This window comes from Schistocerca gregaria, chromosome 2, assembly GCF_023897955.1.
Source record: "Schistocerca gregaria isolate iqSchGreg1 chromosome 2, iqSchGreg1.2, whole genome shotgun sequence".
NCBI classification, from domain to species: Eukaryota; Metazoa; Arthropoda; class Insecta; order Orthoptera; family Acrididae; genus Schistocerca; species Schistocerca gregaria.
The window spans coordinates 854,764,145-854,791,521 of record NC_064921.1 but is presented as its reverse complement, the minus strand read 5'-3'; the positions used below and the strand labels follow the sequence as shown (position 1 = coordinate 854,791,521).

The 27,377-nt window shown below is 40.2% G+C and overlaps 1 protein-coding gene across 1 annotated transcript in view; it reads right to left on the bottom strand.

Moving 5' to 3' along the window:
* Positions 1–27,377, bottom strand: part of LOC126335223 (WD repeat domain phosphoinositide-interacting protein 3) — a 149,466-nt gene that overhangs the window by 27,302 nt on the left and 94,787 nt on the right. Inside the window, exons 6-7 of the mRNA XM_049998258.1 lie at positions 6,466–6,567; positions 6,016–6,137 (exon numbers count right to left, since the gene is read on the bottom strand). Of these exons, the coding sequence (XP_049854215.1) occupies positions 6,016–6,137; positions 6,466–6,567 (224 nt within the window). The remainder of the gene's footprint in view (positions 1–6,015; positions 6,138–6,465; positions 6,568–27,377) is intronic.

Here is a 27,377-nt window from a genome sequence, read left to right as displayed (position 1 = left end):
CACGAAGGCCTAGGCTGTAGGGAAGGGACCGTTTGATATGGAATGGGTGGCAGCTGTCATAATGGAGGTACTGTTGCTTGTTGGTGGGTTTGATGTGGACGGATGTGTGAAGCTGGCCATTGGACAGATGGAGGTCAACGTCAAGGAAAGTGGCATCCTTTCATCTTTCCTTTTCCTTCCCTCTTTCCTGACGAAGCAGCCGCTGGTTGCGAAAGTTCAAATTCTGTGTGTGTGTGTTTGTGTGTTTTATTCATTGTGCCTATCTACCGGCGCTTTCCCGCTTGGTAAGTCTTGGAATCTTTGTTTTTAATATATTTTTCCCATGTGGAAGTTTCTTTCTATTTTATTTACATCATCATTAATTTGAACCCAACAATTACGTTTATTATTGTCTCTGTTGCATTTCGAAATCTTCTCTATCATCTTACTTTCTCTTTTTGTTTGTACAAGTAGTTTCACTTTGTATTCATCTTCCCTTTTTCCGTAATCCACCATACATTTTATCCTGCCTAATTATACTCAATAATACGTAATTTACTTCCAAACCATAACCTAAAATTTTTTAACGCTTTCAACATAACCGCTGCTATAAAATCCACTGTTCCAAGTTTACAAACATTTCGTGTAAACTCGTGAATACTATTTCACAGCTTCAGTTCCTTTCACCCATTAAACAACCATCTCAGCTATTTCCAACAACTCTCATTTTATTTTCATTCCCATTTTTTTCCCACATAACTGATCATTTTTTAGCAGCTTCCCACAGGTTTAAACGTTATTATTTCTTCATCAAACAATTGTTAGCCTCATTCTCATAACCTGCCAGTACAAAACCAGTCCTTTGAATACATTTACACACAAATTTTCCGAGATTTTATTCGAAAAATCATTTCGAAATTTCATTTTTTCGGGAAATCTTTTTCGAAACTTTTTTCGAAAATTTTTTTCTTTTTCCTTTCATAACTTTTTCCGAGAAATTTTTTCGAAATTTTCCTGAATTTCCCCACGCTTTAACGTGTTTTGGAGACAACACAACTACCTAACCCATTGTTGTTCACCAACCTAAGTTCAGCAAAGGATCAACATAGCTCATCTCAAACCAACACTTTTTCGACTTTTTTCACACCTTTATCTCTCCCTATATAAATTTCTATTTATTTTCACTTTAACCTCATATTACCCTTTACACCTTCTAATACCATGTCAACCTCACAACATCCCTACAACGACCCCATTAAATTTTATTTACATTCCCTCCGCAAACATGCCTTCACCATAGCCAGATTACGCTCCCATATTTTATTTACTCAGGCTTGCCTGACATTTGGCATTACCCCCAAAGGCCTCACACTTGAAGTTCCCATCTCTGGCTGCAATCCTTCTTTCCATCAGTCCTTATACCAGTTCCAAACAGCACAATCCATAGCCCTCACCTGCCTAATCCTTCACCTATACATCGACTCGGGCAATGAACACACCCGTCAACTCCTATCCCAAATCAAAGTCTTCAATCTTTCCTCTCCCACATCCACACCGGCTGTTCATAGCATACTCCTACAGGCCAACCGCAAATTAGAACAGCATGCCACCCTCCACCTCAAAAAACTAACCAATCTCCTGGTTTCCCACCTCCGGAAAGGCAACTCACTCACCCTCCACAACCTTTCCAACAAACCTCAACTTCCTCTCATTGCACACAAACCCAGTCTCTCCCATCTACTCAATCTCCCACTTCCAGCTCCACTCCCCCCAACACCTCAAAGTTCTAGTCAACACAATCTGGAACCACAACACCCCAATTCAGTAGTTAACCTTTCCTCCAAACCTCTCTCCCAGTCCGAAACCTCTGTCCTATCCAAAGGCCTCACCTTCAGCCCCACTCCCAGGTTCAACCAAACTGCCCTTGTCAAAGATTTACTGTCCTACACTCGTAGTCTCTGCTGGAAATATCACTTTGCCACGAAGAAAAATGATCCTGATCCCACTCCTAATGATCCAACTCCCCAAGACACTATCCAAATTGAACCCTGCCTGGAACAGTTCCGTCCTCCATCACAGCTGGACCCACCTCCTCTTCCTCAAAATCACCCTCTCCAAACCTACCAGGAATTTCTCACTTCCAGCCTTGCCTCTCAATCTTTCTTGAAAAACCTTAATCCTACTCCCAACATCACCACAGCCGAAGCCCAGGCTATCCGTGATCTGAAAGCTGACCGATCCATCATTATTCTTCCGGCTGACAAGGGTTCCACGACCGTGGTACTTGATCGTCGGGAGTATGTGGCTGAGGGACTGCGTCAGCTTTCAGACAACTCTACATACAAAGTTTGCCAAGGTGATCCCATTCCTGATGTCCAGGCAGAGCTTCAAGGAATCCTCAGAATCTTAGGCCCCATACAAAACCTTTCACCTGACTCCATCAAACTCCTGACCCCACCGACACCTCGCACTCCTACCTTCTACCTACTTCCTAAAATTCACAAAGCCAAACATCCTGGCCGCCCCATTGTAGCTGGTTACCAAGCCCCCACAGAATGTGTCTCTGCCTACATAGATCAACACCTTCAACCCATTACATGCAGTCTCCCATCCTTCATCGAAGACACCAACCACTTTCTGGAACACCTGGAATCCGTACCCAGTCTGTTACCCCCGGAAACCATCCTTGTAACCATTGATGCCACTTCCCTATACACAAATATCCCACACGTCCGAGGCCTCGCTGCAATGGAGCACTTCCTTTCACGCCTATCACCTGCCACCCTACCCAAAACCTCTTTCCTCGTCACCTTAGCCAGCTTCATCCTGACCCACAATTTCTTCACTTTTGAAGGCCAGACATACCAACAACTAAAGGGAACAGCCATGGGTACCAGAATGGCCCCCTCGTATGCCAACCTATTTGTGGGTGGCTTAGAGGAAGCCTTCTTGGTTACCCAAGCCTGCCAATCCAAAGTTTGGTACAGATTTATTGATGACATCTTCATGATCTGGACTCTCAGAGAAGAACAACTCCAGAATTTCCTCTCCAACCTCAACTCCTTTGGTTCCATCAGATTCACCTGGTCCTACTCCAAATCCCATGGCACTTTCCTTGACGTTGACCTCCATCTGTCCAATGGCCAGCTTCACACATCCGTCCACATCAAACCCACCAACAAGCAACAGTACCTCCATTATGACAGCTGCCACCCATTCCATATCAAACGGTCCCTTCCCTACAGCCTAGGCCTTCGTGGCAAACGAATCTGCTCCAGTTCTGAATCCCTGAACCATTACACCAACAACCTGAAAACAGCTTTCGCATCCCGCAACTACCCTCCCGACCTGGTACAGAAGCAGATAACCAGAGCCACTTCCTCATCCCCTCAAACCCAGAACCTCTCACAGAAGTACCCCAAAAGTGCCCCACTTGTGACAGGATACTTCCCGGGACTGGATCAGACTCTGAATGTGGCTCTCCAGCAGGGATACGACTTCCTAAAATCCTGCCCCGAAATGAGATCCATCCTTCATGAAATCCTCCCCACTCCACCAAGAGTGTCTTTCCGCCGTCCACCTAACCTTCGTAACCTCTTGGTTCATCCCTATGAAATCCCCAAAGCACCTTCCCTACCCTCTGGCTCCTACCCTTGCAACCGCTCCCGGTGTAAAACCTGTCCTATGCACCCTCCCACCACCACCTACTCCAGTCCTGTAACCCGTAAGGTGTACACGATCAAAGGCAGAGCCACGTGTGAAAGCACCCATGTGATTTACCAACTGACCTGCCTACAGTGTGACGCTTTCTATGTGGGAATGACCAGCAACAAACTGTCCATTCGCATGAATGGTCACAGCAGACAGTGTTTGTTGGTAACGAGGATCACCCTGTGGCTAAACATGCCTTGGTGCACAGCCACCACATCTTGGCACAGTGTTACACCATCCGAGTTATCTGGACACTTCCCACCAACACCAACCTATCCGAACTCCGGAGATGGGAACTTGCCCTTCAATATATCCTCTCTTCTCATTATCCACCAGGCCTCAATCTCCACTAATTTCAAGTTGCCGCCACTCATACCTCACCTGTCATTCAACATCACCTTTACCTCCTCACTCCGCCTTGACTTACATCTCTGCCCATACTCTTTGCCTTTAAATATGTCTGCTTGTGTCTGTGTATGTATGGATGGATATGCGTGTGTGTCCTTTCATCTTTCCTTTTCCTTCCCTCTTTCCTGACGAAGCAGCCGCCGGTTGCGAAAGCTCAAATTCTGTGTGTGTGTGTGTGTGTGTGTGTGTGTGTGTGTGTGTGTGTGTGTGTGTGTGTGTGTATTTGTGTGTTTTATTCATTGTGCCTATCTACCGGCGCTTTCCCGTATGGTAAGTCTTGGAATCTTTGTTTTTAATATATTTTTCCCATGTGGAAGTCTCTTTCTATTTTATATCATTATCAAACCTGCTACCAACGAAAATAATGTTCTGTTACCAACACCACAAATCACTTTCAATTCATTTCACTAGCACTGTAGAATGGAATGACGTGTCATAGGCTAGACAGTGTTCTGGATTTATGATGGCGGGGCAGGAGGGAGTCATTGTTAACAAGCTTGTGAATTACTGCTACTCATGTTCATCGTGTCAGTGCACTGCTGCTGCCAGTTGAATCCAATATTGCCAGATAGAGATAGGTTTCCAGCAGGATCGAATACATGGCCCTTTTTAAGACTGGTGGGAATTTTAAATCAAACAATGGACATTTTTATATTAATTTTGAGTATAAGATGTACCTGCATTGTGGAGGCAATTTTTCGAAGAAAAAAGTGCATCTTATAGTCCTTAAAATATGGTAGACAGATATACAAATACGAAGGGTAGTCATACAGTTTAATTATCACTTCATGAGGAAAATAAATACGTCATTAATTTTTTGTTTGTTTGCAGGTACGTGTCTGACATTTTGGTAGTGTAGTGCAGGTGGCTATTCCTACAGCATCAACTTCAGATTTGAGAAATTATGCATGCCTGTTATGCCCAGCAGGTGCCCTTATGATTAGCAACAAGGCAAGAGTGTATGCTGTAGTGATTATACTACTCAGATGAGGTGCATTATACGACAGGTTTTTGTTACACAACAAATACAGGCTTCAGAAGTTCAGTTTTATGTCAGAATGTATTGCCAGCAACACATACTATTCTATGGGCTTAGTTAGTTTTATTTTTAGCGGTTGCATCCAGTGATTACAAACATTTACTGTTTCCATTTGTCTTTTTTTTTATCATATGACTTGTTGCAATGCAATTGGCAGATAAATTGGGATCTACCAGAGGTAGGATGGTATATCTTTTATCACTAGCCTGGCAATAACATTTTTGGGTTTCTTTTCTTCATCATCTTGACGATGATGCACACTGTTCCTATAACCATGTTTATCAGATATTATGATGGCTCATATAAATATCTAAATATTCCTTAAAACAGTTGCTGTGTTTGACTTTCAGTTCCTGGTATTCATATTTAGTTGAATTTTTGCAAAGTGTGTAACAACTGATCTATGGGATTAGCACTATAATCAGACTTTTTAATACTCCTATCAGAAACAAGAGCAGTACTATACAGGCTTATTTACTTCAATATTTATTAAGTCCACTAAACACACTTCTTTCATTTTACCTGAATCATGTTTTCACATACTACCATTTTTAAATTAATGATTATATTGAGTTTTTGACAACATTCATTATTAAGTGATGGTGCTGTTTATACTCGTGCAATGAAATGAGTTTATAGCCTTCGTTGTTATGTTTATTCTGATAATGTCTGGGATTTACTAACTAGCGGTGGTGAGAATTCTTGTATTTTTATCTTTCATAATAACACATCAATGAGCAGTTATTTTATCATTCATAACCCATTTGCATCCATATATATATAAATATATACAGAAGGGCAATATATATACAAGAGGGAGAGCGAGAGGGACTGACTTCAGAAATCTAAATGTGTAGACAGCAGAAAAGGTACCATACCTATGACTGAGTTGTTGTCTGAACCAAATGCACACATACATTGAGGACCACCTGGAACTTGGAATTTGCAGAAACTCCAGCTTGAACTGAAGTACTTTGGTAAAAATGTAGCAGATGCCAAGCTAAAAAAAAAAAAAAAGTGATTGAAAATTACACAATTTATATGAGAGGACTGGGCTAAAGAAAATAGCTCAGACCACTGCACATTCATCATAAAATTCAGTAATCTCAAAATACCACATATAGCAATTCAGTTATTAATTTTGGAGCATAGTTCAAAATATTCTTGTATGTAAAATATGTACATATAAACTTCATTCAATATGTTATATTTAAGAAACAATATTCATTCTGAAAACTGCAGATTTTAAAAATCCTCTCTATTATAATACAAAACATGCTACATTACTACAGCATAACGTACAATAAATTTTATAATGAAGAACTTACCTGGACTGCTTATTCAGTTTCTGATCTTCAACTGCAAATATATGTACTGTACCATGATCACTTGCCACACAAAGACATGTGGAATCATGGTTGAAGTTTATACTGAAACAAATTTAAACAAACTTATTTTAGTAGTGTAGTACAGTAGTGTAGTGCAAAGTGTCTGTAGAAAAGGGGTAGTGTCTTCAACTACCAGTCCAAAGGACCTGGGTTTATTTGCAGACACTGTTTATATTCTGAACGAAAATCATACAAACTGGTGGCCAAATACTCCTGGTATACAGAGTTGTCCACATTCTACAATTATTGTCAAAAGAGGGTGGAGTGTACCCTCTTACCTTTGGGTTAGATAGCGGGCCCTAAAGGTGGAAAAATTAGCAATGATCAATGAAATGAGGAGCAATAGGTATTAGAAACCACTGCATTAAAGACAAACACAATGTAATCACAGGATATGGACTCTTCATAAAATAAGTCCAAGATTACCACTTCCTTCTCAAAGAATTCCTCACATAAACTAGCCCCCTTCGGATCTCTGGGCAGGAACTGTCCAGGAGGGGATTTTCAGGACTAGGATAAACAACAACTCTTCTGTTCTACAAATTGGAGCAAGGAATGTTAGAAGTACGAAACTTGTATGGGAACTAAAGAATCTGGAAAGAGAGATGAGAAGGTTCAATTTAGACATTTAATGTATTAGTGAAGTGTAATAGAAAGAAGAGAGAGATTTCTAGTCAGATGATTATAGAATAATAGTAACAGTGTCGGTGACTGGTGTAACAGCAGTTAGTATAATTATGAATGGAAAGGCATTTAACAAGTTGAATTATTATGAGCAACACTGTGGCCAATTTTTTTTCTGAGAACTGAAACTATGCCAACATCATACCACCTTTCCACACAGTTACATGATCACATCACAAACTGATGGTGAGGAAATGAGAGAATGTATGAGGACATGGATAAACTGATAAAATGCATTAAGGGTGATGAAAATTTGATAGTCCTCTGTGATTGAAACATTATTATAGGAGAGGTAATGGAAGGTGAAGCTACTGGAAGACATGGGCTAAGGTAGAGCCATGACAGGCGGGCAAGAGACTTCTACAGTTCTGTCACAGGTTTCAACTGGTTGCAAGAAACATCCTTTTCCAAAATCAGAAGAGACATTGGAATAGACTAGGAGACACTTGGAGATATCAACTATATTACATTATGGTAATAGTAAGATCTGGCAGAACATAAATAATTTAGGTTGGTTGTTTAAAGTGTTGAAGTTATCAAACTATGAAGGCACTAGTCTCCTCTACCCACAACAGGCAAGGCAACAAAACTATGCACCAAAGAACAGTACAGTATGCGGAATCGAAGGAAGGAAAACCCCAAGGTCAAGCAAAGGCCAACGGAGCCTTGATAAAGGAATGAGGAAGAAGAAAAGGGGAAACAAAAGAAAGATGGAAGGTGCACCATTCACGGAGCAGCCACAGGTCCTCAAAGTCAGACACTACAATGGGGACATACGCCCCAGCACTTACCAGAGGCACCCCACCCAACAACATAGTTAAGACTAACAACATGGACAGGGCAAGTGAAGCACAGGAAAACAGAGGAAGATCACCAAGTCAGATAGAACACATGAAAAAAAGAGAAGAAGAGCAAAAGGATGAGTAGTGTGGAGGCTGGGGCAGACCACCTAGCCTAGATAGGCATTGCCCAGTGAAGTCAGAGGAGGTAACAGGGTGTCCTGCCAATCCCTAACTGGACTGAAAAGTCTGAGGTGCGCTCCATTAGAGAGAGTGACAAAAAAAAAAAAAAAATCTCCATGAATAAACTGTAAAACCATGTCAGCCACTGAGGCATCGTCTGCTAATATCAAGGGTAGCAAGTCAGCAAGAGCAGGCATCTGCCGCAGGTAGGCTAGGTTAGAACAGTCCAGCAAAATGTGGACCACCATCGAACGGGCAGCACAACAGCCGGGAGAATCTTCATGATGAAGGAGATGACCATGGGTTATCCAAGTATGGCTGATGCTGATCTGGCAAAGGATGAGAGAGTCCTTGCAAGAGGCCCACATAGAGGACCTCCACAAATTGGTGGTCCTCTTTATTGCTCATAGTTCGTTTGTAGACATCAGAGTATGCCTTTTTGTATTCCAAATCCTTAGAACTTGACGGAATAATGCCAAGCAAAGATCCATTGCTGGAATATAGATCTCAAAACACAGCTTGGCAGTAGCCAATTCGGCCAGCCTGTCAGCAAGTTCATTCCTGGGATCCCAATATGACCTGGAGTCAAGATAAAAACAACTAAGTATCCATATTGTTTGAGGGTAAAAAGGGAATCCCTGGTTAGTCAGAGCCAAGGGATGCCAAGAGTAACACTGGTCAAGAGCTTGTACACTGTGCACAAGGAGTCGCTACAGATGAGCATCCACTGGTGCTGGAACACACATGCTCAAGAGCATGGGAGATTGCTACCAGCTCCGCAGTGAAAACACTGCAGCCATCCAGCAATGAGTGAAGTTCCTTGTAGCCTGTATGAACACAAGCAAAGCCTGTGTGGCCAGCAACCATCAAGCCATCAGTATAGATGACTTCTGAACCCTCAAACACACCAAGAATGGAGAAGAACAGGTGGTGGAAAGCCTCAGGGGGAGCCAAGTCTTTCATATCTTGTGGTTGGTCAAGATACAGATGTGGACAGGGGACACTCTATGGAGGTGTATGTGAGCAGGGCCAGGTGGACAGGTGGTAGAGGGGAACATGAAGTTCTGAAAAACAGGACTGAATGTGGATGATGATTGTAACCCCACACCTGGGCCACCATTGCAGAAGGCAGATCTCTGTACCTGAAAAAAAGATGCGCCTGTAATGTCAAAGGTGATGTTGAGCTGTGTGTGAAAATCCTGTAATCTAGACTGAACTGGACCAATGCTTTGTAAAGCCACAGCAGAGTAGAGTGGTCCATGCCCCCATTGATATTACTGATGGATTGAAGAGCATTGAGGTGCAAGTAACATGTCTGCTTTAGTTGACTAAAATGGGGAAGCCATGTCAACCGTGCATCAAAGACCAGTCCCAAAAAACGATGAGAGTCCACCACATTGAGGGACTTGTCATCAAGGTACAGATCTGGATGAGGATGCACTGTACATTGATGACAAAGTCTTAATTCTTGTCTTTGGCATACAAAAATTGAAAGCCATGAGTAAGAGTCCAAGATTGTGCTCTGTGTACTGGCCACTACAGTTTGTATTCAGCAACACCCATTGTTGATAAACAAAAATAAATGCAAAAGTTATCAGCATACAAAGAGAGGGACACTAGGTCCCACAGCTACCACTAGACCATTGATAGGCACTAAAAAGAGGAGAACTTTAAACACAACCCTGCAATACCCCACTCTCCTGCATATGGGAGATGCTATGGGAGTCACCAACATTTGCCTAAAAAGTGTGACATGAATGAAAGTTCTGGTTAAAAATCAGGAGCAGACCATGGAGGCTTGACTCACGTAATGTGGCAAGGATATGGTGGCATCATGTGGTATCATAAGCTTTATGCAGATCAGAGAAGGCTGCAACAAGGTGTTGACAATGCGTAAAAGCCATATAGACTGCAAACTCCACATGAACTAAATTATCTGCAGGACAGTAGCCTCAGTGAAAACAACCCTGGATTGAAGCCAAAAGGTCCTGGGAGTCAAGTATTCAATACAGCCTTTGACTCACCATACATTCAAGTAACTTGAAAACAGCAGTGGTTAAACTGATCAGGCAACAGCTGTTCATCTGCAGAGGAATTTATCCAATTTCAAAACTATAATAATGACACTGTCTTACCACTGGGATGGGAATTCCCTCTCGCTCCAGAGACGGATGAGAAGGGCAAGTATATGACATTGGCTACCCACCAATAAGTACTGAAGCATTTGGTTGTGTACCCAGTCTGGTCTGGGAGTCGTCTTTGGGCAGAGAGTGAGGCCGATGGTGAACTCCCACTCACTAAATGGTGTGTTACAAGGCTTCAGATGATGGGAAACGATAGATACTGGAAATCGTTCCAGACAGTGTTTGAGAAGACAGAACACGGGTGCATAGTGGATCAATGCTGAAGCCTGAGCAAAATGCTCAGTCATAAGAGTTTGAGGTGGTGAGGATAATACCATTTCGGGAAATTCCTGCGACACCTGTTGGAGGACAGAGGCCAAATATGTGCCTGATCTTTGCCTATACCTGCGAAGAGGGAGTATGCAGCCCTATGGTAGTGACATATTGTTCCCAACAAATCTGTTCCTAACATTTAATTAGATAACAGGGCCGGGCATGAAGCCATTTAAAGGCCAGGAAGTGGTCAAGAGAGGGATGCCATTTGTAGCTTTGGAAGGCATGATGGTGGTCTTTACCAACCACAGAAATTTCAGGGGTCCACCAAAGGATAGTCTTCCGTCGGATAGATACCGAGGAAGAGGGAACTGCTGAAGCAGCTGCTGAAAGGTTGGCATCAGTCAAACTCTGTACAAAGTCATCAAAGCCGCCATATGGCAGTGATTGGGATGGCAGCCAAAGAAAAAGCATCCCATTCCACACTAATAAAGGCCCACCTGGAAGGTCATCTGGGTGATTGATGCTGAAGAAAAGATAAGACAATTGGAAAATGATTGCTGTCACACAAATCATCATGAACTTCTCATTGAATGGAGGGGAGGAATTGTGGGCTACAAAGGGAAAGATCGATAGCTGAGAAAGTTTACCAACTTGCTGCATGCTGTACATGAAAAAAAGGTCCGCAACTTGTCTTATAACTGAAATAAATAGTTGTAGCTCCATCACAAGTTGTATTGCGAAGTATTAATTATTTTTTTCCTTGGTGGTGACTAGTTTCGGACACTTGTGTCCACTTTCAAACGATCCGTAAGTGTGACAAATACAGGCAACAGCCCATGTGCAGAAACTGCCCCTGCGGTGATGAAAGTGGTCCTATGGCCAGCTCAACAACAGTCAGTCATAGTACCACCTTGATCACTGCAGGGCAGTTTCTGTACGTGGAGTATTGCCTGTATTTGTCACACTTATGGATAATTTGAAAGTGGACACAGCTGTCCGAAGTTAGTCACCATCAAGAAATAAAAACAAGATATTACTCAATTCAACTTATGACAGAGCTAAACCACTTATTTCAAGCTAAAGAAGTGCCATGTGCCATACTGAAGTATGTGGGAGCTTCAGTCTCGTTGAGGCAGAGATCATGCTCTGCCAGCAGTACCACCCCACAGAGGGTTCTGATAAAGGACAGTTAGAAGCACTGATGTCCAGTTTTGATTTGATCTCAAAGCTAACATTTCCAATAAGAATAGAATGAGATAGTGCAATAGTGACTGCTAATTTATTTTTAAAATGAACTATCTTTCATGAAATAGATGTCAGACACATAATAAATGTTTTATCTGAACAAAATTATCAAATGGCAGTAATAAAGCAAATTCAGTTTAACTACGGTGGGAATTTTACAATTTTACAGAATCATAAATGCTGACTTAGTTACACTATTTATGGACAATTTACAGGATAAAATATGGAAATAGGTTATCAAGGAAACACAGAAGATGAGAAATTACAATAGATCTGGGACTACTACAGTGGAAGTGTAGAGAAAGTGTGGCTAATATCTGCAACATGAGAGAGCTTAACTGATTACAGGACAAGCCCTAATCGAGACCCAAAGATGTACTGCAAGTAGTATTGAAAAAGTCATCATCATTTTATCAAAATGGTGAAAAGCACATACTATACATGCAAAAATTCAATATTCCAAGAACAAAGAAAAGGAAATGTTGAGAATTATAAGGAATGAAACTAATAATCTCAGTAAGGCAGATGATACTTCACTCCCTGATGACAACAGTAGTGACAAATATAATATTAAACTCACATTATTGACCACTAATTTCAATAAACTCTTCCAGACAGCAACTGAAAAAAAGGGGAAAAAAGGAACTTTTGAAAGTTTACTTAGCCTGGCACTGCATACACAATCCCCAAATAACAGTTCAGCCAAATCATCTGTTAGGAAATTGTTGAGGATTTCAGGGCCACTTGTTGATGCACTGCCTATTGGCTTCCATCTCACAATTTTCACCAAATGTTTGTTCAATGAATTTCTTGATGTTTCGTCTGCACAAGTGGCTGGCACTGTCTTGGGTTTACCCTCCATTGATTATGGTACACTGGCATCAAGCCTATGGCTGGAGATTATATGTACCTGTGCACGCCATTGCCTCAGTGCTTTTCCCTGGCAATTACAGCTGTGGTTCCTCCCTGTTACCTGCAACAGTCGTTCGCTGCAGTAAGAGAATCCAGGGTCTTTGAAATTTACACTGTCAATTTCTCGACATCAGCTGTATAGGTATAGATCTACTACAAATAGTGATATATGAGTATCTGTGCCAGACTGGAACTCGAATCCACATTTCCCACTCATCGTGAGCAGTCAAGTTAGCCATTTCAACCATCCATGCATGTTCCACGGAACAACCCAAACTTTCACATGTCACACTTCCTACATCCTTATATCACAATCCAGTAAATTCATAACCTAATGCTCGCAACATTAGTTGGGTTCCTGCACAAAGAGGAGAAGACAACAAGGAATTGAGACCAATGTTGCTTTTGTTGTGTGGCTGTCTTAGCTTTGTAATAAATTGTACAACTGGGATTGAGTGCAGGTCCAGCACAGATTTTCACATGTCACTACTGACTAATAGATCTTTACCTAATACAGCTGATGTCAATGCATTTGCAGTCAGTGAATAAACTTCAAAGTATATCATGGAGCTGTGGCTTGCCAACAGTGTCTGTTCTTTCAAACACGCATGTAAGTAATCCAGGATCTGTTTACTTGAGGCTTTCTTCTTTCTTGTTGAAACTATGCATGTTGTACGTAAATGCTCCTGGTTCATCGACTTTCACCAACTACTGAAACACTTGGCCCCTCTGCTACAACCATAGCTGGGAAAGAGCAAAAGATATATAGAAGACTAGGGACATTTCATTCAGAAACTGCAGAAACTAAAACTTGGACCAAATGACACTGGTCAGCTTTGAGATTATTTATTTTTTTATAAAAAATGCTATCCAGTGACTATGTGGAGCATACCAGTTCCCCTTCCTAAACTCTTTCATGCATGTCTTACCATGAACTACTTTATCTAGAATGGCTATTTCTATGAGCAGCTGGAATGTGTCGCTATGGCTATTCAACTCAGTTCAGTGGTTACCAATCTCTTTGTGGAGCAATCACAGAGTTAATGACCAGAGGAAAGTTCACAGATGTTTGCACGACATTTACCTATAATCTCTGGCCACTGGCTCAACTCCTGACTGCCACCAGCAATGACGGCTGAACCTCTGAAATTCGGGCCACTTGTGCTGCAAAATTGTTAAACAAAAGTCCCTTGAAGATCCCAAGACAGAAGCCAACAGGCAATACATTATCTCTTAGGAACATCATTAGTTCACTAAAGGAAGCAGTAATTATTAAAAAGCAGTGCTTTTCTGGCTATGATGGTATTTCAATCCAAATAGTACAATATTGGCCTTACTTAGTAGCATCCTGTATTGGATCATCTTTGTAAAAGATCAATGAGACAATGAATACTTCCTGAAAGACTGAAGTACAAGATACTAGTAACCATTTACGGAAGTGAGTTACCTGTACTGTGACCTGTACTGTTGGTATCCCTGCGCCTGCTATACGGACGTCTGAGTCACAGCTCTTGTACAAGATAAGTAATTTAAGTAGTAATAAACTGTTTTTAACACTTTAAATTAATTTATTATGTTAATTATAGTGCTCTTCAAACGTACCATTAAAGGTTTTTGTCTTACTCACGTATTTTCACAGTAATCACGTAAAGTTCGTTGTGTTTATATATCGCGGCCAGGACAAACTTTTGAGCTTTCAGATTAAATTTCATACCACAATTTTAAGTGCATTTACTGATAGTTTAGTGTGCTAAATACGTTTGTTGCCCCTTCATATCTGTAGAGTATCGTCAACTCTTACGTAATTTCCAGTAAAAAACTTCTGAACCACTGTTTACATAGTCGCGAGTAGGCCTAATTTTTCGTACACGTATTTTCATTGTTTTTCGGTAACTTAATTGTCTTTCTGTCACTGAAATCCATTTGTACCATGAGTGTAAAGTGCCTGACGTGCCGTAGAATCGTTAGCTCCGGGGTCTGTTGTGATGGATGTAGTAACTTTTTTCTTTGGAGCGATTGTAGTGGCGTGGGAATTGGGAAAATGAGCAAGACTCATCAGTGGTTCTGTAGGCTATGCAGTAGAGATAGAAAGATTGTGAAACAGGAGGGGAAAATTGCTGCCCTTCAGGCTGAGTTAGATGAGGTTAGGCGAGAACTGGGCAGGTTAAGGGGGGAGAAGGGTAAACAGGGGTGGGAAGTGGCAACAGGCATGAGGAACAGGCCAAGAAATTCTTCTGACAGCTTTGTTATTAATGTACAAAATAGGTTTGACCTGTTGCCTCAGTCAGAAACTGATGAGCCTCTCACAGAAGTAGATGTAGACAGGGCTCAACAAGCTTTCAGCAGCAAATTGATTAAGAATGTAGGGAAGTCTGCAAAGAGAAAGAAAGTCTTGTTGCTAGGTAGTTTGCATGCTAGGGGTGTGGGCCAACTTCTGCAGGATGAATTAGGGTCAGAATACCAGGTCACAAGTTTTTTCAAACCTAGTGCTGGACTGGGGCAGGTTACAGAGGATTTACGTTCACTATGTAGAGGCTTTACTAAGGAAGATACCGTGGTTATTGTGGGTGGTCCGGGCAACAGTATTGACAGAGATCCAGGGTACAGCATAGAGTGTGACCTGGCAAATATTGCATCAACATCGAGTCATACCAGTGTTGGGTTTGTGTCGGTTCTGGAGCGCCACGACCGACCTCATTTGAGCTCTTCTGTCAGGAGAGTTAATTTGGAGTTGGAACGGCTACTTGGATCTGGTGCAGGGTCACACATTGGTGTGGTTCCTGTTGATTCACCCTATAGGTGGGACTATACTAGAAATGGCCTACACCTCAACAAGAAAGGGAAGGGTAAACTGGCTGGGCTGATAGCAGGAAATTTAAAGGGGGGAGGAACTACATCTCATTGTGGAAACTCTTTTTTAGTGTAAGATCAGTGTCCAGTGGGAAACTCAGCCAGGCAAGTACAAAAGATGTTAAAAAAGTTCAAGATACACACAAAAGTAAAGTGAAAAATAATGTTAGTATATTTCATCAAAATATTGGAGGATTGAAGAATAAAATTGATGAGCTTCTGCTTTGTTTAGAAGATATAGAAACTGAGAATGTAGTAGATGTACTATGCCTGTCTGAGCATCACATTGTCACTGATATGCAAAAGATTAGCATCAATGTGTAAAAATTAGCTGCACATGTAAGTAGAGATAATATGATGAGAGGAGTTGCCATATATATCAAAAGCTTCCACAGTGTACAAAATTTAAAAACTAAAAAAATTTGTGTAGAGCAACATATGGAAGCATGTGCCACTGAACTCAAACTAAATGATGGCACTTTCATAATTGTAACAGTGTATAGGTCCTCCTCAAGGAATTTCCAGCTATTTCTAGAAAACTTGGATGCTTTGTTGTGCTATCTGTCAGACAGGGGGAAGCAAATTATCATTTGTGGGGAGTTCAATGTTGACTCCCTGAAAGAGTGTAATAGGAAGACTGACCTTGTAGTATTACTCAGTTCTTTCAATTTGAGCTCCGTCATTAATTTTCCTGCTCGGATAACAAAGAATAGCAGTACATTGATAGATAACTTTTTTATAGACCAAGATAAGTTTAAAGACATAAATGTTTATCCTGTTGAGAATGGTCTTTCAGATCATGGTGCACAGCTAGTTACAGTACATGACATAGCTCCATACAGTATATCAAAGCAGACTTTCAAAGCAGTGTGTTCAATTAACAGTATAAATATCACAAACTTTAGGGAAAGTGTACAGCAGCTAGACTGGGATGAAGTGTATAAGGAAACTGATGCAAACTTGAAATACAACTTATTTCACGATACCTTTTTAAGGGTATTAGAAAATTGTTTTCCCAAGAAAATAGTTAAACATAATTCCAAGAAAACATAGAAAAAACCTTGGCTATCTAAAGGAATAAGAATATCTTGCAACCGTAAAAGAGAACTGTATCTAACAGCAAGCGAGAGTACTGACCCCGAAATTGTTCAATATTATAAAAACTATTGTGCGGTACTAAGAAAAGTTATTAAAAAGTCCAGAAGCATGTGTATCATGTCTGAGATCAGCACTCTGATAATAAAATTAAAGCAATTTGGAATATTATTGAAAGGGAAACAGGGCAACCAAGAGAACAGGAAGACTTTAGTGCCATAAAACTGAATGACAAGTGTACTAACAATCTGAAATTGAAAATATTTTCAATAATCATTTTTTAAATGCTGTGGAGAAAATAGGATCTAGATCTTCACTAGAAGAGGCAAGGCTACTAATAGAAGAGGCCATACCTGTGCAGTTTGAAACAACAGTAATTCCACCAACCTCTCCCTCTGAAATCAGTAAAATAATAAACTCACTGAAAAGTAAAAGCTCTTACAGAATTGATGGCATTTCCAGCAAGGTACTTAAAGCTTGTTCCCCACAGATAAGTAGAATTCTCAGCCACGTATGTAATAGCTCTTTGGAGCAGGGTGTTTTCCCCGATAGACTGAAATATGCCATTGTAAAACCATTGCATAAAAAGGGGGATACGTCAGACGTCAACAACTACTGCCCAATCTCTCTTCTGACAGCTCTATCAATTTTTTTTTGAGAAAGTAATGTATTCAAAAGTAGCCTCTCATATTTGTAAAAATAAACCACTAACAAAATGTCAGTTTGGTTTTCAGAAAGGCTTTTTAACAGAAAATGCTATATACGCTTTCACTGATCAAATATTAAATGTTGTGAATAACCGGACATCACCCATTGGTATTTTTTGTGTTCTCTCAAAGGCCTTTGATCGTGTAAATCATGGAATTCTTTTAGATAAGCTAAATCATTATGGTTTGAGGGGGACAGTGCACAAATGGTTTAATTCATACTTAACTGGAAGAATGCAGAAAGTTGAAATAAGTGGTTCATGTAATGTTAAAACAGCAACTGATTCCTCAAATTGGGGGGCTCTCAAGTACGGGGTCCTACAGGGTTCAGTTTTAGGTCCTTTACTGTTCTTGATATACATTAATGACTTACTATTCCACATTGATGAAGATGCAAAGTTAGTTCTTTTTGCTGATGATACAAGTATAGTAATAACATCCAAAAACCAAGAACAAAGCGATATAATTGTAAATGATGTTTTTCACAGAATTATTAAGTGGTTCTCAGCAAGCGGACTCTCTTTAAATTTTGATAAAACACAGTATATACAGTTTCGTACAGTAAATGGCACAACTCCAGTAATAAATATAGACTTTGAACAGAAGTCTGTAGCTAAGATAGAATTTTCAAAATTTTTAGGTGTGTCCATTGATGAGAGGTTAAACCGGAAGCAACACATTGATGGTCTGCTGAAACGTCTGAGTTCTGCTATGAATGCTATTACTGCTTTCGTATGGCATCATATTCTGGGGTAATTCATCACTGAGTAGAAAAGTATTCATTGCTCAAAAACGTGGAATCAGAATAATTGCTGGAGCCCACCCACGGTCATCCTGCAGACATCTATTTAAGGATCTAGGGATCCTCACAGTAACCTCACGGTATATACATTTACTTATGAAATTTGTTGTTAATAATTCAACCCAGTTCAAAAGTAATAGCAGTGTGCATATAACACCAGGAGAAAGGATGATCTTCACTATGCAGGGTTAAATCTGACTTTGGCACACAAAGGGGTAAATTATGCTGCCACAAAAGTCTTTGGTCACCTGCCAAACAGCATCAAAAGCCTGACAGATAGCCAACTAACTTTTAAAAATAAATTAAAAGAATTTCTAGATGACAACTCCTTCTACTCATTGGCTGAACGTTTAGATATAAATTAAGAGGAAAAAGCAACTTAAACATTAGTGCCATGCAACATTTTGTGCAATGTAATATCTTGTACAGACATCTTTTATTAACCTGACACATTCCACATCATTACGAAGTGTCGTATTCATGATCTGTGGAACAAGTATTAATCTAATCTAATCTAGAACAACTCTCTCTTTCCTGTGTTGAGAAGGTAGCTTACAACAGAATACAAAATTGCCTTTCTGAGAATAACCTTATAAAAAGCGCCCCGGTCAGGCTTCCATTGAGGCTTCTTTACTAAGAAAACAATATATAACGTCACCCTCCCAGAGTTAGACAAATAAAATTATCTGAGGTCTTGTCAATGCCTTCAACTGTGTAAATCATAAAATTGTACTAGGGACACTACAACAGTATGACATTTATTTAAGGCATTCCTCTTGCGTGGCGATAGTTAAGAACAACAGAAAACAGAGATTGCCATTAACAAATTATATGATGATACAACAGTAATGAGATTACATTCAGAGTGGTGAAACACAAAAACATGATGTTCTACAGTGTTTGGTCCTTGGGCCACTCCTGTTCTTGCCCTACATACATGAATTATCTGTAACACTGGGGAGCTCTTTAAAATAGTGATGTCAGCTCATGACACAAATATACCGATGAAAGACTCACATACATCCACACCACACACTGCCAGGAGAACAACGGCAATGGTCTACAAATTGTCCACAGCAAATGGTACAGCCATTAATCTTACGACAACTCATGTTACACAATTCTATATGAATAAAAATAAAGAAATGAGACTTCCCAAAAACAAAAATAACTTACATGTGGCAAAGGTAGAGATCAATGGACACATGCTGGGCATCCAGAATATAAATAAATTAATCAAGAAGATCAATAATGGAAATCCCTGGGTGGAGAAATATATAACATAAGGGAAAGGTAACCACTCACCTATAGTAGGTCAAAGTGTGGAGTACAGTAACACATAAACAACTAACAGAAAACAGCACGTATTACTGTGGTCCACACACTGATCTGCTCAATTCACCCCTGGCATAACTCCCTTTTCAAATATTGGTGTTACAAAAAGATATGTGTCGCATTTTGCTTTGGGCAACAACTTCTACCCTGAATGATGGTATAAACTGTTAAGAAGATAGCCACTCTGGAAATTGTAACTTAAATTTTTAATTGTATTTCGAGTGTTGCTGTGGCTACTCAGCTCATTAGTTAGCTAGTGTTTTGGCCTGTAAAAAGCATTTTAAATTGTGCTGCTGCATCAGCATGGTCTTACTAAGGAAGAGCTTTTGAATATTCTGGAGATCTCAGATATTGAATCAGTTATCAGAGTTAGATGGGGATTTTCTGCCACGGACGATGATGAAGAGGTGGAGAAGATGTCATTAGTATATGTCATCCTGTTTCAAATCTTTCCCCAAATTATTCTGAGAACTCAACTGGTGCAGCGAGGTATGTGGCTAGAGATGGACTGAAGTACAAGATCACTAACACACCATTGCCTGCTTTGAATGTCCTGAAGGAGAGATAAGGGTTCACTGCACTAGTCTACCACTGAGTGGGTGACTTTGTAATCAGTGCCTTCTAATATCTTACTGACAAACTTATGCTGCTGATCATTAAAAATGCTCAGAATACAATGCCCAGAATGAAATAAAAAATGGCACCTGGACAATGTTGTTGGGGGAATTAAGGCAATGATTAGTAACATGTACTCCAGATGTGCTTTGCTGTACTATAGGTGTTACCTTGGGTGACATTTGTTCACGTTCTTGGGGCCTTAATTTTATCAGGGATAAAATGGCAAGAGACAGATTTTGAACTGATCCGATTACTTGCCACTCCAATGGGGTGTGTGCTGATATAAAACTTCCTGGAAGATTAAAACTGTGAGCCGGGCCAAGATTCGAACTTGGGACCTTTGCCTTTTGCTACAGAGTGAAAATCTCATTCTGGAAACATCCCCAAGCTGTGGCTAAGCCATATCTCTGCAACATCCTTTCTTCCAGGAGTGCTAGTTCTGCAAGTTTCACAGAAGAGCTTCTGTAAAGTTTGGAAGGTAAGAGACGAGGTACTGGCAGAACTGAAGCTGTGAGGATGGGTCATAAGCCGTGCTTGGGTAGCTCAGCTGGTAGAGCACTTGCCCATGAAAGGCAAAGGTCCCAAGTTTGAGTCTCAGTCTGGCAAACAGTTTTCATATGCCAGGATGTTTCAATTCAGCGCACACTCCGCTGCAAAGTGAAAATCTCATTCTGATTTAGAAGTTACTCCTAACAAAGCCTAGTGCAGATTTACAAACCTGACATATGTGGCATCCAAGTACAACTGTAATACTTTCTTGGGCCTTGGCAAGAAGGAAATTGACCAGACAACCAGCCACTGGGACACAATGTCAGTTTTGCCTCATTGATTCATTTATAAATAAAAGGAATAGACAAAAGACAGCTTTTTCACATCCCTTCAGCTTGCTAAGAAACTTCAATAGAAGAGAACTTTCATAGTGGGAATATGAACACGATTTGCTGAGGTATCTCCAAATGCATGATAAATTCTCACATTCCATCACCTCACTGGAAAAAAAAGGAAGAAAAATAATAATAACCCATAGTGCACCCTGACAGTGTACCAAAGAAAGGAGAATAAGAATGTCACAATTATCAGCACACTACATCCTGAAGAAGCAATGAGTGAAGAAGGGAAGAAGAAAATAGAAACTGTTATCCTCTATAACATCACAAAGTATGGTTTAGGTGATGTTGATCAAATTATTCATAATTATGCAACTAAAATTACTCACAGAAGATGGTTGATGCATGTCTTAACAGTGCCCTAGATGTGGCAGTTTTAAATGCATGGATTATCTGTAATCAATTAATAAAAAATAATCTGAAGAGAGATGTTTCACTCTGCAGCTGGTAAATAAATGGGAAACAACAAAGAGCAAAACAGGAGCAATAAGTCAGTTGAGAGCCGGACAAAAACAAAAAAAGTGGAAGTGTCGAATTGGAATGTGCAAAGGAAACAAGAATGAGAAATGCAAAAATCTGGCTTTGCAAAATGTGTGCAAAAAGTAACATTAATCTGCCCAAAGTGGAATTTCAATGTTTGTTTCAAAATAACGGAAATAAATTAAGAAATTACAGGAACTCAAGAAACAGGCTGCATTTCAGGGATATGCAATGTGTTGTACCCAAAACAGTAATCTAAAGGTGTTAGAACTCTGAGGTAAAGCTTGAGTGAAGGCCTTACTTTAACCCTCTCGTGGATTTTTATGCATTAGCTGGTCAAATGACCCCTTACCGCTGCTGTTTGCCCACTTTTACAATTTGGAGAAAAACACATCAATAAATTCTGGGGGGAACTCATCTCTGGGAAACAACGAAAGGATGCCGTCAGAATAATACGTGGTGCTCACCCACAACTCTGTTGCAGACAACTATGTAGAGTTAGTTACTTTAACTAGAACATCCAATTACATATTTTCTTCCATTAAATTTGCTGTCAATAGCCCATTAGAGTCCAGAAAAAAATGATGATGTGCACAACTGCAGCTCTAGACAAAAAAAGACTTATTCTTCTTAAACTGACTTCCGCGTAGAAAGGAGTTAATAATCCCACTGCCAAAAATCTTTGATTATATAACCACTGATTAGATGTTTGGCAGTGAAGCTAAATTTGAAAATGAGATAAAAAGTTCGTTCTGGGGACCTCCTTCAGAAGCATTACATACAGATCTCTGTTATTAAACTAAATATTATTTTAATTATGTGAACTCATCTGTGAATGGTCATCTCATTGGCCATATTTATTAGGTGTAGTCAACGTTTTAATGATCACAACTCAAAAAAATTTTAAACTGTGACCTTGAAGTTTGGTGGTGGTGTGAGTCCATCTTTACATATTCACCTTTCATGTAACCTTTTTTCCAACTTTGGATGACTCAGGGGATAATTTTGTTGTAGAGGTCTGTATCTTGGCTGTATACAAAACATTCTGCCTCAAAAATCACCGTGTAATCATTTGGAATTGCCTACTACACAATGATTTCTTCTTCCAAAAAGGAGGAAATGGTCACTGGGTGTCTTGTCATGAGAATACAGGTGTTGAGGCAAAATTTGATAGTCCAAAGAAGCAGCATGGGTGACTGTGCCCTGTGCAGAATAAGCTGGAGTACTACAATGGAGCAAAAACAGCTCTTCAACAGCCTTTTGTGACACTTGACCTTAACAGTCCCCATAACCTAAAAAGAAATTTCAGCAGTATACTCCTGTGACAATTTGCCCCATATAAGGGTAAAAAAAATAACAAAAGACGCCCCACAGGGATCAATTCTGAGTCCACTCCTATTCCTTATATATGTGAATGACCTTCCACTTACTATTCATTCAACAAGTAAAATTGGCACTTTTTGCAGACAACACTAGTGTTATAATAAATCCTATTACAGAGAAAGTAACATGAGAGTTAGTAAGTGATATTTTCCAAATAATTAGTAAGAGGTTCTCTGAAAATGGACTCTCCCGAAATTTTGAAAATGCAGTAATCCGTGTATAGAGAATAGAGTCATACCAACAATTGATGTAGCACAGGAGGAGGAATCAGTAACTACGATAGAATGTAATTTTTTGAGGTACATATTAATGAACATTTGAACTGGAAGAAGCATATTACTGAGCTTCTGAAACAAATAAGTTCAGCTATTTTTGCTCTTTGCACAACCGCTAAACTCTGAAACAAACATATCAACCTCCTGACATATTTCACATATTTCAACACAGTACTGTTGAATAGATTAATTTTTTGGTGTAACTCATCATTTAGGAAGTACTGATTGCGCAAAAGTGAGCAGTAAGAATACCATATTTATCCGAGTATAAGATGACTCTGAATATAAAATGACTCCCATTCTTTTAAAATGCTCCTCAAGAAAAATTTATTTTTAACGTATTCCGACTGATCAAAATTACAAACCGTTTTACTGTTTTAAAGCATTCGCCAAAAAGTTAACGTTATACATATTCTAAACTTATGTCATTTACTGACTGTCTACATTTTGATAATACTAGGAGAAATAAAATAAATAAAAAGAAATGGATACATTAATTTTGCTTACTAACCCTGTGCCAACGGCCTTGCCACAGTGGTAACACCGGTTCCCGTCAAATCAGCGAAGTTAAGAGCTGTTGGGCTGGTCTAGCACTTGGATGGGTGACCATCTGGTCTGCCAATGGCTGTTGGCAAACAGGGCGCACTCACTCCTTGCGAGGCAAACTGAGGAGCTACTTACAGTGATGCCTGTGCGCTGAGGATGACACAGTGGCGGTCAGTACCACTGGGCCTTCCAAGGCCTGTTTGGACTGAATTTAGTTTACTAACCCTGTAGTCTGTGTTGTCACTATTTTCAATCATCATCATCATAATATGACAGCTGCAAAATTTATATCTTCACTGTCACAAATATCTGGTTGTTTCTTCCAAATATGTTGCTATTTCTGAGGTTGTCGTTTTGGTGGGACCAGAGAACACGGCCTTTTTTTGGAGGGATAGATATCGGATTTCGCTTCTATACTGATGATGTGACGAAGCAAGCTGGAATCTTTTTACTTCCTCTCTTGTTTTGCCATGTGCCTCCTTAAATTAATTTTTTTCATTTTTAACTAATTAGTATTATCATACGTACGTATAACCTGCATGTTCATAAAGAGAAAGGATGACACCCAGTTTTAAAGAATATAGCACCAGATCTAATTTTGTACTTAGTTTTGTGTATGACAACAATTTCCTAATTTATTTGGACTATTTCTAGTTAATATCTTTTGTTATCCTCCCCCCATGAACCATGGACCTTGCCGTTGGTGGGGAGGCTTGCGTGCCTCAGCGATACAGATGGCCGTACCATAGGTGCAACCACAACGGAGGGGTATCTGTTGAGAGGCCAGACAAACGTGTCGTTCCTGAAGAGGGGCAGCAGCCTTTTCAGTAGTTGCAGGGGCAACAGTCTGGATGATTGACTGATCTGGCCTTGCAACATTAACCAAAACGGCCTTGCTGTGCTGGTACTGCGAACGGCTGAAAGCAAGGGGAAACTACAGCCGTAATTTTTCCCGAGGACATGCAGCTTTACTGTATGATTAAATGATGATGGCATCCTCTTGGGTAAAATATTCCGGAGGTAAAATAGTCCCCCATTCGGATCTCCGGGCGGGGACTACTCAGGAGGATGTCGTTATCAGGAGAAAGAAAACTGGCGTTCTACGGATCGGAGCGTAGAATGTCAGATCCCTTAATCGGGCAGGTAGGTTAGAAAATTTAAAAAGGGAAATGGATAGGTTAAAGTTAGATATAGTGGGAATTAGTGAAGTTCGATGGCAGGAGGAACAAGACTTCTGGTCAGGTGACTACAGGGTTATAAACACAAAATCAAATAGGGGTAATGCAGGAGTAGGTTTAATAATGAATAGGAAAATAGGAATGCGGGTAAGCTACTACAAACAGCATAGTGAACGCATTATTGTGGCCAAGATAGATACGAAGCCCACACCTACTACACTAGTACAAGTTTATATGCCAACTAGCTCTGCAGATGATGAAGAAATTGAAGAAATGTACGATGAAATAAAAGAAATTATTCAGATAGTGAAGGGAGACGAAAATTTGATAGTAATGGGAGACTGGAATTCGAGTGTAGGAAAAGGGAGAGAAGGAAACATAGTAGGTGAATATGGATTGGGGCTAAGAAATGAAAGAGGAAGCCGCCTAGTAGAATTTTGCACAGAGCACAACTTAATCATAGCTAACACTTGGTTTAAGAATCATGAAAGAAGGTTGTATACGTGGAAGAACCCTGCAGATACTAAAAGGTATCAGATAGATTATATAATGGTAAGACAGAGATTTAGGAACCAGGTTTTAAGTTGTAAGACATTTCCAGGGGCAGATGTGGACTCTGACCACAATCTATTGGTTATGACCTGTAGATTAAAACTGAAGAAACTGCAAAAATGCGGGAAATTAAGGAGATGGGACCTGGATAAACTGAAAGAACCAGGGGTTGTACAGAGTTTCAGAGAGAGCATAAGGGAACAATTGACAGGAATAGGGGAAAGAAATACAGTAGAAGAAGAATGGGTAGCTCTGAGGGATGTAGTAGTGAAGGCAGCAGAGGATAAAGTAGGTACAAAGACGAGGGCTGCTAGAAATCCTTGGGTAACAGAAGAAATACTGAATTTAATTGATGAAAGGAGAAAATATAAAAATGCAGTAAATGAAGCAGGCAAAAAGGAATACAAACGTCTCAAAAATGAGATCGACAGGAAGTGCAAAATGGCTAAACAGGGATGGCTAGAGGACAAATGTAAGGATGTAGAAGCTTATCTCACTAGGGGTAAGATAGATACTGCCTACAGGAAAATTAAAGAGACCTTTGGAGAGAAGAGAACCACGTGTATGAATATCAAGAGCTCAGATGGCAGCCCAGTTCTAAGCAAAGAAGGGAAGGCAGAAAGGTGGAAGGAGTATATAGAAGGTTTATCCAAGGGCGATGTACTTGAGGACAATATTATGGAAATGGAAGAGGATGTAGATGAAGACGAAATGGGAGATACGATACTGCGTGAAGAGTTTGATAGAGCACTGAAAGACCTGAGTCGAAACAAGGCCCCCGGAGTAGACAACATTCCATTAGAACTACTGACGGCCTTGGGAGAGCCAGTCATGACAAAACTCTACCAGCTGGTGAGCAAGATGTATGAGACAGGCGAAATACCCTCAGACTTCAAGAAGAATATAATAATTCCAATCCCAAAGAAAGCAGGTGCTGACAGATGTGAAAATTACCGAACTATCAGTTTAATAAGCCACGGCTGCAAAATACTAACGCGAATTCTTTACAGACGAATGGAAAAACTGGTAGATGCAGACCTCGGGGAAGATCAGTTTGGATTCCGCCGAAATGTTGGAACACGTGAGGCAATACTGACCTTACGACTTATCTTAGAAGAAAGATTAAGAAAAGGCAAACCTACGTTTCTAGCATTTGTAGACTTAGAGAAAGCTTTTGACAATGTTGACTGGAATACTCTTTTTCAAATTCTAAAGGTGGCAGGGGTAAAATACAGGGAGCGAAAGGCTATTTATAATTTGTACAGAAACCAGATGGCAGTAATAAGAGTCGAGGGGCATGAAAGGGAAGCAGTGGTTGGGAAAGGAGTGAGACAGGGTTGTAGCCTCTCCCCAATGTTATTCAATCTGTATATTGAGCAAGCAGTAAAGGAAACAAAAGAAAAATTTGGAGTAGGTATTAAAATTCATGGAGACGAAGTAAAAACTTTGAGGTTCGCCGATGACATTGTAATTCTGTCAGAGACGGCAAAGGACTTGGAAGAGCAGTTGAACGGAATGGACAGTGTCTTGAAAGGAGGATATAAGATGAACATCAACAAAAGCAAAACGAGGATAATGGAATGTAGTCAAATTAAATCGGGTGATGCTGAGGGAATTAGATTAGGAAATGAGACACTTAAAGTAGTAAAGGAGTTTTGCTATTTAGGAAGTAAAATAACTGATGATGGTCGAAGTAAAGGAGATATAAAATTTAGACTGGCAATGGCAAGGAAAGCGTTTCTGAAGAAGAGAAATTTGTTAACATCGAATATAGATTTATGTATCAGGAAGTCGTTTCTGAAAGTATTTGTTTGGAGTGTAGCCATGTATGGAAGTGAAACATGGACGATAACTAGTTTGGACAAGAAGAGAATAGAAGCTTTCGAAATGTGGTGCTACAGAAGAATACTGAAGATAAGGTGGATAGATCACGTAACTAATG